Source organism: Diplotaxodon limnothrissa, linkage group LG20 (assembly GCF_057381915.1).
Source record: "Diplotaxodon limnothrissa isolate DT_005_m linkage group LG20, D_limnothrissa_male_GT1.1, whole genome shotgun sequence".
NCBI lineage: Eukaryota > Metazoa > Chordata > Actinopteri > Cichliformes > Cichlidae > Diplotaxodon > Diplotaxodon limnothrissa.
Window position 1 is genome coordinate 6,213,919 of NC_140615.1, and position 17,479 is coordinate 6,231,397.

At 40.8% G+C, this 17,479-nt stretch overlaps 1 protein-coding gene across 4 annotated transcripts in view; it reads left to right on the top strand.

Moving 5' to 3' along the window:
* Window positions 1-17,479, top strand: part of clstn1 (calsyntenin 1) — a 37,992-nt gene that overhangs the window by 11,799 nt on the left and 8,714 nt on the right. For 2 of the 4 annotated variants that reach the window (XM_085344511.1, XM_085344513.1), the window contains exons 2-9: window positions 8,090-8,212; window positions 10,520-10,549; window positions 12,135-12,330; window positions 13,156-13,364; window positions 14,050-14,199; window positions 14,450-14,635; window positions 14,723-14,971; window positions 17,230-17,351. In XM_085344511.1, the coding sequence (XP_085200637.1) occupies window positions 8,090-8,212; window positions 10,520-10,549; window positions 12,135-12,330; window positions 13,156-13,364; window positions 14,050-14,199; window positions 14,450-14,635; window positions 14,723-14,971; window positions 17,230-17,351 (1,265 nt within the window). The remainder of the gene's footprint in view (window positions 1-8,089; window positions 8,213-10,519; window positions 10,550-12,134; window positions 12,331-13,155; window positions 13,365-14,049; window positions 14,200-14,449; window positions 14,636-14,722; window positions 14,972-17,229; window positions 17,352-17,479) is intronic. The other 2 variants (XM_085344512.1, XM_085344514.1) reach the window with 1 other exon arrangement.

A 17,479-nucleotide genomic window follows, 5' to 3' on the forward strand; every position in this document is an offset into this window, starting at 1 on the left:
AGTCTGTCGCAGTGATAATGGGGCCAGATACTTTTAAAAAAAAAAAAAAAAAAAAAAAAAGAGCTTTATTTTGCATCCCGTTAAAAATGGATTTAACGTGAAACTACTTTGTTCCTTGTTGCTGTGACCTCTTTTGAGCCTTTTAACTCAGAGAGCATCTTGGCAGCTCCTGCGGGCAGTTATTTTATGACCAGGACTTAAAAACTTCATGTATAGAATCACCAGCCAGTAAATGCTGGAAGTTTGTTGACTTTGCTTAAAATTATGGGGAGGTTTTTGGGTTTTTTTTTCAGTTTGATAGTTTGACATTACAGGTTTATGTACGGCTAAAATCAGAGTGGCGGCACAATCGAGATTTCTGGTGTGTTCCACTGGAGCACTTCAAGAAAAATCACATCATAATTCACGTATACTTGGTTACATTTATATGACAGTATTGAGTAGATGTATCACTACACAGTTAGAACTGTGGTGGACCTCCTCTTTGCACTTGCGGCAGTGCAGCAAAACAATTGTAAATGTAATATAAAATTACTGAGGGGCTCTTTGGGAGAGAGGTGCAGCATATCCACTACTTTTGGTATCATAGAATATATTTATGATTACGGTTCTTTAAGTGCTTTTTCTTTCTCTGTCTCCAATTTCGGCCTCCAGTTTTCTTTTCTGCTCTTTCACATGTGAAAAACTATTCTGATTAATTTTCAGTGATTTTGATGATCAAATAAAAATTCAGTTTAACAAATTTTAGGATTAGCTGCTTATCATTTTTAACATGGTCATTTTTGGCATTAAAAAATACAATTAAGATTAGTTGGTGGTTAATATAACTAGTGTAAATCTGATTTATTTTATTTGTTTTTTGCTAACACAAGACACAGTAAGGCCAGTTTCAGTTTAATGTTAATCACTCAGCTTTCCGCTGAATTATATGCTTTGATTTGTATGAAGACTTGAGTCTGCAGGTTATAATTGTGCTGGTTGGGCCTATGCACTGCATTAGATGGATTCATTTCCTGATTAAGTTAAATTAAAGAAATGGCACTCGTCCAGGTTGAAAATCCTCAGTGCTGCAGCAGCAGGCCTTTAACAGGCTGCCTTGTTTCAAAGGCCTTACTTCTAATCTCATCCCAAAGTCTCCCCCTTTTTATTTTTTTATTTTTTTTTAATTTTTATTAAAAGCAGCCAGTCCATCCCTTAAAACACATCTTCTCCCCTTATAATCAGCTTATTATTATTATTATTATTATTATTATTATTATTATTAAGTAAGTAAATAATTCAGATTTGCTCATGTTCCTCTGTGTCAAATGTTGTCAAAGCACAACAAATGTTCTCACTACTCACTGCAGGCTTGATGAAGCGATCTTGTCAAAAAGGCTTTGTTGGCAATTTCATGCAATCCATGTGAGATTTCCCACTTTAAATAAAATAATGTTTTAGATTTGATTTCCTGGGAAGTGTCTGTTTGATTTGGGCTGTGTTTTTTGACAGCAGTATGGTAGCGGTAATCTGTCAAAGGTGTGCCATCTGTTTTCTCAGACATGTTAACATTTTTTCGCAGGCGTATACATCACTATTAATTATTTTTCATTAGTTTTGTGTTATACAAAAAGCATGCTTCAAACTAAAACTTATAGCACAATAGGTTTGCACAATTAGACAAACACATTTATAAGCTACAATATCTGTGAGTAACTCCAGCCAGTTAGAGTATTCACACAGGACGTCTTGAGGTGTCCTGTGGTGTCTGGCACCCTAGATTGTTGGCAGCAAAACCTTTTTGATTAGGGCAGGCGAAACGGATCAACGTAACATCTTTAGGAATCTCAGGACTCAAGGTTGCCCAAAAGAAGTAGCGTTGTCACATGGCAAGATGTTCCGTGCTATACACCTGTCTGTCTGAGAGTATTTTCTTCATCTACCTATTTTTATTTTATTTTCTTTTTCTTGAGGGGAATGGAGGCATTCCACTTGGCATTTTTGCTGTCTCAGTGGGTTGTCTCCTTGAGAATAAAAGCCTGTACAGCTATACATAATTTAAATGGCTCATTGAAGCTATCATTTGGGGTTGGGCTCCATTCTGCACATCCTTTTTTCACTGATTTCCTTTTACAGAGCAAAGACGGCATTCGGGGACGTCCTCTGTATCCTCAGTGTTGAATTTTAAAACCTCATTATATATCAGTAAAGATGTGGGTTGACCACCATTAGACTAGCTACCAGGTTTTTCCAAGGTTTTCTAGTCCTAGTAAGCATTATAGGCAGAGATCACCCTCACGAACTTCTGATGCACAAAACACATACACCTCTGTGAATATATCTCCAACTGGATCAATAGTTGCCAGTAGAAAAATGGTATCTGTCACCTAGCATTGATAAGTAAATGGGCATTGTGTTTAATATATTGGGGCAAATAACTCTTAACTAGTGCAATTCATTGCTATTCTATCTGAGAGATGAATGAATGAATGAATGAATGAATATTCTTTATTGTCATTGTCACAGGTACAATGAAATTGAAAGATGTCTCTGGTCAGTGCAACATCACAAAAGATAAATACTTAAAAACTATAATGATAGGATATAAAAGATAGAAATACATATAAAATACAGTATTCTCATACCGTAGATACACCCAAGCAATCCAGGCCTAAGGCCCCATACAGACACTCAACATACGACCTAGTTGATATATCACTCAAACAATCAATCACTCAATCAATTTGTTAGCGCATCCAACAAAACATGTCTGAAAGCATTCCAACATCAAGGGCACAAATGACAACAGGGGCAATGAAAGTCATCTACTTTTAGTAGCATTGAGACATGATATTGCAATTGGGTAGAAACTGTGTTTGAGTCTGTTAGTCCTTGTGTATGTTGTTCTATACCGTTTACCTGAAGGCAGCAGTTCGAACATGGAGTGTCCAGGGTGTGAGGTGTCCTTTATGATGTTATGGGCTCTTTTGAGGCAGCGGGAACTGTGTAGGTCTTTCAGTTTGAGGAGAGGGCAGCCGATTGTCCTTTGGGCAGCGTTGATTACTCCCTGGAGTGCTTTCCTCTGAGCCACTGTGCAGCTAGCGTACCATATGCCTATGCAGTACGTTAGTATGCTTTCGATGGAGGCTCTGTAGAAAGACACCAGCAGTCTCTGTGTGATGTTGTTCTTCCTAAGCACTCTCAGAAAGTACAGTCTCTGTTGTGTCTTTTTCAGTAGCTCAGAGGTATTCACACTCCAGGATAGGTTTCCCTCTATGCTGACTCCCAAGAAGCGGAAGTCTGCCACCCTCTCCACACAGTCGTCGCTGATGATTAGTGGTTGGATTTCTGTCTTGTGTCTTCTGTAGTCAATTATGAGTTCTTTGGTCTTTTTCGTGTTTAGGAGAAGGTTGTTATCCTTGCACCATGAAGACAGCCGCTCCACCTCATCTCTGTAGGCAGACTCATCTCCCCCAGATATGAGCCCCACCACAGTAGTGTCATCTGCGAACTTTACAATGGCGTTGCTCTGGTGGGCGGGGGTGCAGTCGTGTGTATAAAGCGAGTAGAGCAGTGGACTAAGCACGCAGCCCTGTGGCGACCCAGTGCTTAGATTTAGGGCTGGAGATGTGTAACATCCCACTCTCACTCTCTGTCTGCGGTCGGTGAGGAAGCTATTGATCCACTTACAGGTGCTGTGAGGAAGCCCTAGGTCTTTTAGCTTGGCGTCCAGTTTGTATGGAAGAATGGTGTTAAATGCCGAGCTATAATCCACAAAGAGCATACGCACATAGCTTCCTTGCCTCTCCAGATGTGTTAATGCTACATTGAGTGCTGTTGCTATGGCGTCCTCTGTCGATCGGTTTGCTCTGTAGGCAAACTGGTGTGGGTCAAGGCTGCTGGGTAGGGCTGCTGTAATGTGGTAACGCACAAGTTTCTCAAAGCACTTCATCACCACCGGGGTTAGTGCCACTGGTCTATAGTCATTTAGGCTAGAGATATGAGATTTCTTGGGCAAGGGTATTATGGTGGAGGTCTTGAGGCAGGGTGGGACGTTTGACTGTTCAAGGGATTGGTTAAAAATCCTGGTGAAAATATAGGCAAGCTGGTCTGCGCAGTCTCTCAGCACACGTCCTGGTACGCCATCTGGGCCGGCTGCCTTCCTCGGGTTAACAGCCCGCAGGGTGCGCCTCACTTCATGCTCCTCCAGAGTGATGATGGTACTGCTGCTGTGGGCTGTATGGTGTAGCTGTTCCTCTGAGGCATAGGGTGCAGTGACCTCAAAGCGTGTGAAGAAGATGTTCAGCTCCTCCGCCAATGCTGGGTCACCTTCAGCCATACCTGATTTGGACTTGTAGTTTGTCAGCTGCTGGACACCCTGCCACACCAGCCGGCTGTTCTTACTCTCCAGGTGGTTCTCGATCTTCTTCCTATAGTCCGCCTTGGCCTTCTTAATGCCTTTTTTCAGGTTTGGTTCATCTGATGGGCGATCGTGGCTCAAGAGTTGGGAGTTTGCCTTGTAATCGGAAGGTTGCCGGTTCGAGCCCCGGCTTGGACAGTCTGTCGTTGTGTCCTTGGGCAAGACACTTCACCCGTTGGCTACTGGTGGTGCCAGTGTGGCCCGGTGGTGCCAGTGTGGCCCGGTGGTGCCAGTGTGGCCCGGTGGTGCCAGTGTGGCCCGGTGGCGCCAGTGTCCGGCAGCCTTGCCTCTGTCAGTGCGCCCCAGGGCAACTGTGGCTACAATGTAGCTTGTCATCACCAGTGTGTGAATGGGTGGATGACTGGATATGTAAAGTGCCATACAAATACAGGCAAGATTGCAGGTTTATACAAAACATTTCAGAGTCTTGGAGGATACTGCATGACCTCTTGCCATTTAGTATTAGTCCTGAAGGCCATAAAGGACTCGTGAACAAATGTGATCATGTGACCTAGCTCACAGTAAGTGTGAGTCTGAAGAAGCTAGAGCTGATTATTGTAGTACTGGTCTGTTCTGGCAATCTGTCTGAAGATATCCACTTCACTTCAGGGTCACGAGATGCAAAGACTATTCGTTAGGCTCGATCAAATCAAAAATTACTGGCAGGCAAAGCAGCGCCTTCAATCAAGGCACTGGTGTAAAGTTGTGTCAAATAAAATGTTTTTTATATTGTTAAAGACTCAATTTGAGTTAACATAGTGACGTTTAAACTCAGTTTGTTGTCATAGCTGTGCAGTATTTTTGTCCTTGCTAAGACTAGACTTGAGGTTATTACATATTGTACGGTTCAGACACACTTTTAACGGGTTATCAACTGTTTCATAATGATTATTTAATGTCACAGCCTGTATAAAGTGTATAATTGTTGTAAGTCATGATTGAAAATCCTTGCTTGGTAGATTGTGCCAAATTCCTTCGCTGTAAGGCTATCTAACTAATTTCTGGGTAATACTGCTAATGCTTGGTGATGCGTGTGTCGTACAAATCCCGTGCAAGTAGCTTGTAATTAATTTCCATTGATTGTGCAATAACTGAGAATTACACTTAATTATGCAATGACACAAATGCAATTCATTTGCTTCACTGAAATTGGATTTGGCAGGCTGTCACCAAATGTCATCTGAAAACATTTACATTGTGCGTTTATGCTTGTGTGGGTTTTCTGTTTACATCTGTGGCTACTATTTAAAGCTCATAATGTAATTGTAGCCCAGACTCTCTTGGAGAACATCAGGCACCTTCCTATTAGTAAAGTAATTTCACTGCATGCCATATTGCAATTGCTATGTAACTGTAAAAAGTCAGGTAGGAAAAACATCTGAAAATGTGTGCGTTTTGTGTAAGTCTTAGTGGAACGACACACATTTATGAAGGTCTGGATATCCTTTGGGTCAGTTTGCTTACTAAAAGCGTTTCTGGAACAATTAGTTATCAGTTATTGAGTGTAAAAGTTTAACAATACACACATTCATGTGTACATTCGTGAGAATATCCGTGAACATTTTGAAGCACAGATCCGGTAATTAATCGTAAAGCTGTTTGTTGTCTTGTTAATGAATTTTGTGCATAGGATCAGCATTATCATGTGCAATTAATTGGTCGATTTTAAGATTTCTGTTCATGTAACCTTTTATCATTTTTTTTTCTTTGTTATTGATGTAAAGCAACCAGAAATGTAAAAATGCAATTTTGAGCTTTTAAACAAGGTGATTAAAGGAGAATATGGCTCATGAAATAATTATCATGCTGAGCTATAAGCGTATTTGAGTAACTGCCAGTTATGTTTAGTACTGTGCAAAGAGTGTTTGATTATAATTACAGTTTGATGTTATGCCAAAGTTTTTATATTGTGTGAAAAATGCCAAAGTGTGTGTGGACAGATACAAAGCATTGATAATGGACCCTCCCACTGTCTTTTCTTTAAATCCAGTTTGTGTCTGACACTCTCAAAATGGTCCTTTTAATAGCAAACCAGGCTTTTAGAGGCTATTATTTAAGCAGTTCAGCACTGCAATGTTTCCCTGCAGTGTTGTGATTAAAAGTGGAAAAAGCTCATGAAGCAGGTAATTGATGTTTAACTTGTTTGTGGAAAGTCTGTATCTGCCCTATTGCTTTTTGTCTCATCTTAGAAAATTGAATGTTACAGAAAAGGCTTATTTACATCCAACAGCAGCCTGAGGTCACTTCACGTGTGCTTTAACAGCTGTAGCATTCTTATCAATAAACCCCCCAAAAGTGCCTGTGTTTGAAAAGTGCCTACACTGGGAGTTTTTCTCATCTTATTGATTATTAAAAGAGATCACTCTCAATCCTACCTGTTATATAACTGGAAATGTTTCCTATTTGTGAGCCTCCTAATTATGCTGTGATCAATGATTTCCTGCCATTGATTGTTTAGGCTATTGCAGCACTTCATTGTTAGCAGGGATTAGATTGTTTCTATTCAAATTTACCATCTGAATAAGAACTGCGGTTGGTCGGGGTAGAGGCAGCGTGTCTGAACGGATTTCGGCAAGCTCTGTTTGTTTGTGTCATCACAGTATAAAAAGTAGAGCTGTTATATAATATTTTCTTAATGTGATATTATGCCTGAACTAAAGCTACAATTCCAAAATGCAGTGAATCAGCGTCAGAGCAATTTGGACGTATTTATGTGTTGTTGTGCCTCGTCTGGTTACCTTTTCGACCGTATCTGTCCCCCACGGCGTGCTGTCAGCCAGCGTCAGCGTCACCTTTGCAGATCAGTAGCACAGGAATACCGCCCTCCCTCGCATTCTGAAGTGCTCGCATATTGGCTGTAAGAGAGCTGTATCTCCCCGCATCAGCGCCATGTTCTGCATCCCAAATATGTCACTCACTGCAGCTTTTTACTGCAGCCGCCAGCTACAGCCGAGTCCCGTCTGCAGCTGGGCTTCGTCTCAGGCCGATGAGCACGCAGTGATGTAAACGGCTCGACTGCCGCTCCAAAAACTGGCCTGAAAGTCTTTATCACCCCTGAATCTACTGTCAGGACAAATTAACTCATGCAAACTGTGGATCATGCTTTGTAACTTGTACATCTTAAAACTGAAGCTATAGAAGGATGTTCAATACAGGGTTTTTATTAGTGATGAATATTGATATTATTGATATTCCTATGCATTTGTCATCAGTTTTAACCCTTTAAATCCTGAACCAAAAATTCTTTTATTTTTAATTGAAGCTTGTGAGATTAATTTTTCCTCGCTGATGCTGTCTGAAAAATGTGCCAGTATTGATACACATGCTTGGCGGCACATCAGTGTTGGACCTGCTCCTTCCTTCTGTAAACAATGCATGTTCTCATTCCTTCAGGGCTCATGGTTGCCAGTTGCTGTTGTATGTGATCTTTTCTTGTTTTGTGTTGCTTCTAATGTCGTTTCTAAAAATACCATTAAAAGCATCCAAAACCTCATTAAAAATGTATTTAAGCTTCACTGGTGAGGGGAAAGAAAAGTCAGGCCAGCAATGAGATCACACACACACAGTGTCAGTTTGTTATTCAGCATTGGTGAGAGGAAAAACAAGTTGCCAGCTCGATTGTGGACAGATATTTAGTGTTTTTACTTTTTACATACTCTTACATTTTCTGTCTCGCTCTCCCTCTGACAGTTAATAAGCACAAACCATGGATTGAGACAACGTACCATGGGATCGTAACAGAAAATGATGACAAAGTTCTTCTGGACCCTCCTCTGATTGCACTGGACAAAGATGCTCCTCTACGCTACGCAGGTGAGAGAGAGCGTTTAATGCTGCTGCATCTGTTCCTTAACAAGAATTCTTCTTTTCGCACCAAATTACAGAAAACATCCACTAATTAGTTTGTACCTTTTGAGCTTTGTGACATTATCAAGTATTATGGATGCAGGAAAAACTGCAGGAATAGTTTATAGACTTGAAGAAGAAAAAGAGTCCATCCACTTGCTAAAATCTTATTCTTCTTGATAAATGAAATAGAATAAAGCTTGTTTAACACTTGATTCTTTAAAAAATTACATCTATGTCATGGTTAATGTGTGGAGGTCTCTTTCCCTGCAGGGTGTCTCATTATACATTGCTCGTAATTCTTTCTGTGATACAGGTTGTAATCTTAGATTAGCTATGCACACGGATACAAATCAAAGCAGTGAGTCTGCAGTGAAGAAAGAAGACAGTAACTGTCAGGTCTTAATTGTCAGCTCACTCTTGAATAAGTTCTGCTAACACATTTCTGCACATTAGTTTTTTATGACTTGCCTGCCATACTGATGTACAGTTTCTTACCAAGTTTTTTTCCCCCCCTCCCTCTCTCCCACTGTAGAGGCACAATTAGTGTGCTTTATGTACCAAGGCAGCATTAGCTCTGGGGTTTTTAATCACATCAGGCTTGACTTTGGCCATGATTCAAAGCACCACAGCACTGGAAATGGTTTCCCACCATCTCACATCACATGAGTTGTGTGATCTCTTGTCTGCGGCTCTCTTCACACTCGGTGCTCTCACCAGGCTTTATATGACTGTTTTAATCACAGATTACTCCCCCTGATTTAGAATGTGAGGCTTTAGCATCCACGTGCACGCCACAGGACATGCCAAATGTAATCTTCTTGACAAAGTTATGTGAAATTTCTCCTGAGCTGATTGGCTTGGCAGCTTTTTAAGGTGGACAACTGCACCAAGAGAGCCATGATTAGAGTAATATGCCCAACTCTCTGCATGATGTTTGTCTCCCTTCACATAAAAATTGTTTTGAATGCAGAGCTTTGGGGAGGGGAGTCCTGTTTGTTTCAGCTCTTTTGATGAGCAGGCCTTTTGCGATTGGACTGTGTGTCCTTGTGAACTTGCTCTTTTGAGACAGAGCAAGCAGTCCGGCTTCACGTGGCAGCAGGGGTGACCTACTCTGTCATGCAGCCTCCTTTTTAGTCGGTTCTTCTGTGCCAGCAAGCAGGGTTCACTTTAAGCCAGCCTGCAGATCATTCAGAAGCCCAATCCCAGGTTCTTAAGTCAGTCTGAGGAACAGAAGCTTCACCACGAACGAGGAGTTGCTATATAAGTTGTCTGTAAGGCTGATTCGCTGTGGGACGGGCAGGGTAATTGGAACTGAAATGGCTGAGACTAAAGCCTTTGAACACAAGCTCAGTGCTCATGGATGACTGTGCTGTAACACAAGTGTGAAACACAAAGCAAGAATGGCCCACCCACCAGATCTGGTTATTTCATTCCCTGAGAAGTAATAGACAAGGCGAAAGGAGGAAGAATCTTGTTTCTGCCACACAGCTCCTGGAAAATGGGTTAAGATATTAACCTTTTGTGAGTGTGTGAATGTATTGAGAACATTACTCACTGTATTTAATTAGTACTAGGCAGGCTGAGGATAAATGTTTAACTATCCTTGTGATTGCTGACCTGATCCGAACTGAGAGGCCTGTGAGATAAATGAAAAGCTAAGGAAATCCTAAACTCCTGATGTGAGCTGGTCGTTAGAAGCGTGTTAAACTCAGCAGCCACAGTGCCGACTGCATGTCAGACTTTAGCAGCACCTCCATCCATCCACTATACCAGCTTGCACTGGCTAATGTGAAATCCATTTCTAATTGTTCAGTAGGTACAAACAAAGGCCCAGCTCACCTGTTAAAGAGATTGAAAACATCAGCTAAGCAACAAAAGAAGTTGTCGTTTTGTTTTTCCTAAGCTACTTTATCTTCATGTCTTAAAGTTTAATATATAAAATATATTAAAAAATGAATGAAAATGGTAAATGTGACGCTTTGAGAAATATGATTTCAATGTGACGGGACTGACTTTCCACACTTGTCTAAAACGGACTGTCTAAACTATCCTCTAATTATATATTCTTTTTCTTTTTTAACTTGTTTAGTACTTGTTTACTCTGGTGTAGCCCTTATTCCCCACTCGCAGTATGTTTTTTGTTTCTCTGAGGGAGGTATTGTAAGCCTTTAGCTAGCGTGTATTATCTTCCTGTCCTCTGTGTGTGTTATCTCTCAGCTTCTAACTCTTCTCTGAACTGATCTGGGTTTATCTTGTCTCCCTTCCTTGTAGAGAGTTTTGAGGTGACCCTCACTGAAGAAGGTGATCTTGGGCTCTTTCTTCTGCCTTGTGCTTACTTGTTACTATTAACCCACTAACGCTAAAACCAGCATCCACACTTTTACACAGAAACTCCTCGTGCTCATGCTCTGTAAACTCCCCATTTGGTTTTCTTGACCTTGCGTTTTATTTTCTCACCCTGAAGTTTTTGCCGTTCCAACAGCTGGATGAAAAGTGTGATGTGGGGGCTGACTGTTCTTAGAAATATCTGTGCATGAGACATCCATTGCAGTTTGCAGACCCTAACAGTTTTTCAGCTGTCAGCAGGAAACAGAAGCCGCTTTAAAATAACACAACAACAAAAAACAGGAGTTCTGAGTCTCTTTGCCGTTTTGTCCAATTCGGTCCTTTTAATTCCCCGAAAAAAAAAAAGAAAGGGGGGGGAAGCAGAAGGCTAAAGCAATTTTCTACACAACTCCAATTTAAAAGTCTGTGTAGGATTATTTTATAACCTCTTTAACATGCGGCAATTGGAGCAGAAATTGAAACTCTAATTGGTATTTTAAGAAGCTGAACCTTAAAGTGTAACCATCTTAAAGGCACCGAGCATGCTCGGTTGTGGCCGTTAATGACCTCGTGATAGCTGCACAATTCCAGTGACTCCTGTGAACCTTTCTGACATTTAAGTCTTCACGTGAGATTGCTGAGATTGTTAACTAATGCAAACTCTCTCTGCTGCAAAGTTTCTGTTATCGCATCTTTGCCTCAGTGGATCTCTTGATTTCTAATTCTCCACCACTAACCTCTACCATTAGCATGGCTGCAGTTGTCATTTGATGTGGATGTCAAGCAAGTTGATATTTCTAACCCCAGTTCTCATCCAGTACTTTTGTTTTTGTTTGAAAACTGTTTTTGTACTGGTTTAGTTCTCTATGATTTCATGGTTTTCTTTTCAGTTCATTTTGCAGTAGTTTTGGGTCAGAGGCAAAATTACACAGGAAGACTTTTCTCAAATTGTGCCAAAATATTAAGCGTTGTCTGGGCTTTTTTTCCCCCTTTTCTTTTCTTTTGCAGACATTTAAGCCAGGATGGCTGAATCTCAATGGTCTCTATTGTTAAGGATTTCAATTTTTGTTCCTATAATTTGTGTTATATATTGTTTGTCTCATGAGATAGGATGTAACGTTTTTGTTTTTTTTATTCTCAACAAATATACTGTGCTCTATATGCTTACTTTTAAACTTTGTTTCATGACTTACTTTTTTAATATCTTAAGTACTCCTGTGAAATGCCTGTCCACATTTTTTCAGTTTCTGCCTGCATGACTGGATGCAATGTTTTCAAGTGGCTTGGAAAATACACTCTCTGTACTGATACGTAATGTCACCCACCCCCAAACTACTCACCCACACGGGCTTCCTCCACAGACCCCACGCACCTCAATCTACAAGTCCCTGGCTCCCAAAACCTGTGGCTGACTTTGATTTGATTTTGTTTATTTTTGAGGCGTTTAATTAATTTGTTTTGTGGTTAATATAATTGCTTAATCGCTTCATTAGACGTTTAAATTTCACAGCGGTCACCAGTTATTCTGAGCAAGCTCTGTTTTGGCTCTTAACATGTTCAGGTGAGATTTGCGGCTTCAGGATCCACGGGCAGAATGTCCCTTTTGAGGCAGTGGTCCTGGACAAGTCCACTGGAGAGGGGGTTATCAGGGCAAAGGACAAGCTGGACTGTGAGCTGCAGAAGGAGCACACCTTCACCATCCAAGCCTACGACTGTGGAGAGGGTCCTGATGGTGCCAACATGAAGAAGTCTCATAAGTGAGTTAACCCCTGCACTAAAAGTGTTGCACAATTATCTTTGAGCACATTTTCTTTGAGATAAAATGTTTTTAACTATCTAAAAAAAATATGACAGAGCAGTGGGAAGCCTCAGATTTTGGCTCACAGTGATCACTTGTTCATATGCTACTATAAAGGAATACAAAAAGAAAAATCATTTTAGGTCTCCTAAGTAAAAAAATCCTGATTGTGGTTCAAATGCATCATCAAATCTGATGCATTTGCCCTGACGAATGGGTTATGAAAGCAAAGCAGAGCAAGCACACAAGTGTGCAAATATAAATATGTGGTTTTGGCGTAAAATCAAAAGCTGCGTTTTGTTAAGTCTTTATGCTGATTGTGGGAACTGTCAAGGGAATCCTTTCCCGAATGAGCCGTGTAATTATCCATGAACATTTGGTGACATGAATGCACATCTGGATTGTGAGGATTTCCAATCTTGAATGAATGGAATAAGGGTCATGATTAGATGGTTATTTGATTTTTCTGTCAACAGAAAATTAAGCTGCACCTTTTCAAAAAAACAAAAAAGATCAGTAGTGATGAAGTAATGATTACAAATAGAGTCGACTCAACACAAGAAGATTATTCTTTCCATCTGCAGTAATCAAGCAAAAGCCAGGCCAGGGCTTAAAGTCAAGAATTTATTTTATTTTAACCACTCCAGGATTTGAGATCAGTCTTAGTTATCCATGAATGAGGATGATCATGTAAGGTCTCATTTTCATAATAAAATAACATAAATAAATAAACCATTGACTATCCAACTGATAAAGTGTCCTAACTTGAATATCTCTCTATCAGGGCCACTGTCCACATCCAGGTGAACGACATCAACGAGTATTCACCAGTGTTCAAGGAGAAGTCCTACAAAGCCACCGTCATCGAGGGAAAGAAGTACGACAGCATCCTGAAGGTGGAGGCGGTGGATGCCGACTGCTCGTTCCAGTTTAGCCAAATCTGCAACTACGAGATTGTGACCCCTGATGTGCCCTTCACCATCGACAAGGATGGTACGGATGTTCACATAGCGCCTTTGTCTTTGTGCCCACTGGAAAAAAGCCGCAGCCCACGCCCAAGACTCATGAGTGCAATGACACGCTTCACAGTGCCTGTTGATTAGTTTAAATGATGATGCTGCAGGGCCGTCATTCAAAATTCAGCACAAACTTGTCGGTTTGCAAGACAATGACGGCGTTCTTTGAACGTCACCGAGCTGGTCAGTGATTAGTGCCGGATTTTAAGAGGATTTCTTTTTATCTTTAACAAAAAATAAATAGAAAAAGTCAAGACCCAGTTTTCAAACTCTGACGATTATAATGCCTAACTAAAAAAATAAATAAGGATGGGTGATAATATGAGGAGATCAGTGAGAACCGGTCATGTGACACTTTAATTGTGAGACTCTGCATACACAAAAGCTTTGAAAATAACTCTCAGTACAGCGTCTCAATTCAAAATGTTATGAATCCTAAGAGTGGTCCATCAGTTTGTTTGGCTTGTCGATAAATCCCTTTTGTTTTGTTTTTTAAATAGTCTTTACTCTATAATTCTGTTTGAAACGCTTAATGTTTTAGTGCTTTGAGGATTTCTACACCTACCGATACCTCTGCCAATTTTAGCACAGCCACAGCTTTGAAGTTAAAGAATGGTCCTTCTATTAAAATTACATTTTCCCCCCCCACCTGCTCTGTTCAGGCTTTATCAAGAACACAGAAAAACTGAGCTATGGCAAAGAGCGCATGTATAAACTGACCGTGACCGCCTACGACTGCGGAAAGAACCGAGCCTCTGAGGACGTGCTGGTGAAGATCAGCGTCAAGCCCACCTGCAAGCCCAGCTGGCAAGGTATGAAAGCTCTCCTCCTTTGTTGTAGCTCGCCAGCCATCACTGTTAAGTTGTGTCTTTTGTGTTGAATGTAAATGATCACTGACGCAGTCCAAACAGGCTGAGAAGGATAATTGAACTCCTTTAAACTATAAGGCCTCATTCAAGCTCAAAAGAAGAGGAATACTTCTTAATGAGTGATTAGTATTAAAAAGGCTTTTAATTAAATAACATCTTTTAATGCTTTTTACTCTCTCTGCTTCTTTTTCAGGCTTCAATAAGAGGATTGAATACGAGCCTGGCACTGGTAGTTTGGCCCTCTTCCCCAGCATGCACTTGGAGACCTGTGATGAGCCAATCACGTCCATCCGGGCCAGTATTGAACTGGAAACCAACCATATTGGAAAGGGCTGTGATCGTGACACCTACTCTGAGAAGTCTCTGCATAAGTTGTGTGGTAAGGAACTGGAAATGGTCCTTGTCAGTAGTTGTTTTATAACTCTGTGAGCCACATACAAGTAAGTATACCATCTTTCTTTATTAGGAGCCAGCTCCGGCACTGTGGAGCTCCTTCCTGCTCCCAGCAGCTCTGCTAACTGGACTGTAGGGCTGCCAACCGATAACGGCCACGACAGCGATCAGGTGTTTGAATTTAATGGCACCCAGGCCATCAAGGTTCCTAATGGTATGGTGAGCACCAGCCTGAAGGACCCCTTCACCATTTCTGTGTGGATGAGACACGGCCCTGGGGCCCACGAGAAGGAGACAATCCTCTGCAACTCTGACAAAACGGGTAGGAGTCACAGCTTATTGTGAATAAAATAAACATGCGTATTTAAAGGCTCCAACTATTATTCAACTGTTAAAAAGGGGGGAAAAAGATAACTGACTCACTGTATAGATTAAATCTTCCTGTCAGTCCACTTTAATTGAAGATTTAGCTTTATAATAAGATACACCCTGGAAAGGTTGCCAGTCTGTCCAGGATGTACTCTGGACACATAGAGACACTCAATCATTCTCATTCACATTCACACCTATGGGCAATTTAGATTCAACAATTAACCTAACCCCGCTAACTGCATGACTGTGGGAGAAAGCCAGTGTACCTGGAGAAAACCCATGCAAACTCCACACAGTGGAATTGAGCCTTCTTGCTGTAAGGCTACAGTGCCACCTTGATGTCCCTATTGCTGTAATTCCAGTAAAATCATGCTAATAGCCACAAAAGTTTAATTATATATGCTAGACCATTATATATAAACCACCTATCAAAAGGCAAAAATGCCTTGTTTTTAGCATATAAATGACATGCACTACCCAATTTTCACCTTTCCTAATGTAATAAAGTGCATCCATTTGCCAGTGGCATGATAAGATTAAATAATACTGTAATGCTGGCATGAAATATTAATAAAAATCTTGGAACAGAAGGTTTGAAGAGTTCTGTAGGACAGAGCGTCTTGTTTCATACATATAATAAGCATGGCACATGGACTCATTAATCTCAAAACTGTGCTGTTAAAATATCTGGCGGATACTGATTATTGGTGCACATATGGTGTCTGAAGAGATCCTCTGATTTAAAAAAAAAAAAACAACAACAAAAAGACCCTACCATTGAAACTTCAGGCTATAATCAGTGTTTGTGCTCAGCTGGTGGTCTAACACATGGAAACGTGATTCCTTTTTAATTTCTTTCTCACATCCCGCTGAGCGCTTGCTGACCTTTCCATTTTGACAGTAGTTGTAAATTTTCTCCATGGTCACAAGCTCCTTGATCTTACGGACTGTAAAGTCTCTGCCGTGGCCAGTGACGGGGAGCCAGTTCATCAGCTTCGGCCCAGCTGCTTATATAAGGAGGATTACATCAGGGCTGTGGCCTGGACAGGAAGCTCCCATACCCATGAGATCATGGGTCATTTGTGACCTTTGTTCAGCAGAGTCTGGAACAGAAAGACGAATCTCATTTTGCTTTAGCTTTACAGAACCACGTAAAACTGAAATGTATTTTCATCATTTAAACCATATTTTAAAATTTTTATTTGCTTCATGTTAATGATAAATTGACTGTTTCTTATATGGTGTTTTTCTACTCTGCATGGGCACTTTTTCTAACGTAGACCATTCACAACTGCATTCATGCAAGCACTTGCATCTAACGCGCACACTACAATCAATATATTAGGAACAACCTACGGTTCAGTATCTTGCCCAAGGATACTTTGGCATGCAGAGCAGTGAGGGACTGAACCACCTAACTTCTGATTAGTAGATGACCTGGTCTGCCTCCTTAGCTACAACCACCTTTGTGTCAGTTTGATGGTGTATTAATAAGTGTTAATTGGTTACCAAAAAACAACAACCTTCCCATAAAGGTTAAATCTTTCAGAATCAGATACAAGGAGAGGATGCCCACTCTGTGAGAGACTATGTGGGCAAATAGTTCAGCGTTTTAAGAGTGATTGTGAAGACGCAAAAAAAAAAAAGCATAATCTATGTATCCATGAATCAGGGTATTTAAGGACCATCCATTTCTATCAGCACACTCATTGTACTTAGGTTTTAGATGTATGGCTACATACATACATATGAGGGCACCATTAATGCTAAATGTTCACAGGTATTGCGTCAGTCTGTAAAATCCCATCCAGGCATTGTTTTCTGTTTTCTCCTGAGGTTTTGCTAATTCCAGTAAGGCGTTGCTAAACCACACTGTGCATATTACAGCCACATAGCGATTTTTTTTTAATAGAGAGAGGCTGCTAAAAGGGCCTGTATTCAGTCCACACCTTCTCAACACTTAGTGTTCTGACAGATTACAGATTTCGACACTGAGCTGGAGCACAAGAGTTCAGTTTTACCTGGAGAATCATCACGAAAACACATTTGTTATGGTTTCTTAAGAAGATTGTGATATTTTCCACAAATACATTGCTACACATTTCCATGGATAGTCAGATATTTAATTTATCCCACAAGGGAAATTGTTGAATATTTTAGAGTTACAGTTTCTCATCCTGATCTCTTCTGTTGTTTTCTTCTCTGCAGAGATGAACAGACACCATTACTCGCTCTACATCCACAACTGCAGGCTGATCTTTCTCCTACGCCAGGAGCCATCTGAGGCAGAGAACTATAAACCCGCAGAGTTTCACTGGAAGCTCGACCAGGTCTGCTGCTTCCAAAACTCAACTTTGTGCCAGTGCACAGCATGAGGCGGCACATAAAGTTAAAAATAATAATAAAAACCAGGTTTCAGTGTACTGCAGAGTCTAGATTTCAGGTTTTCACTCGTCCT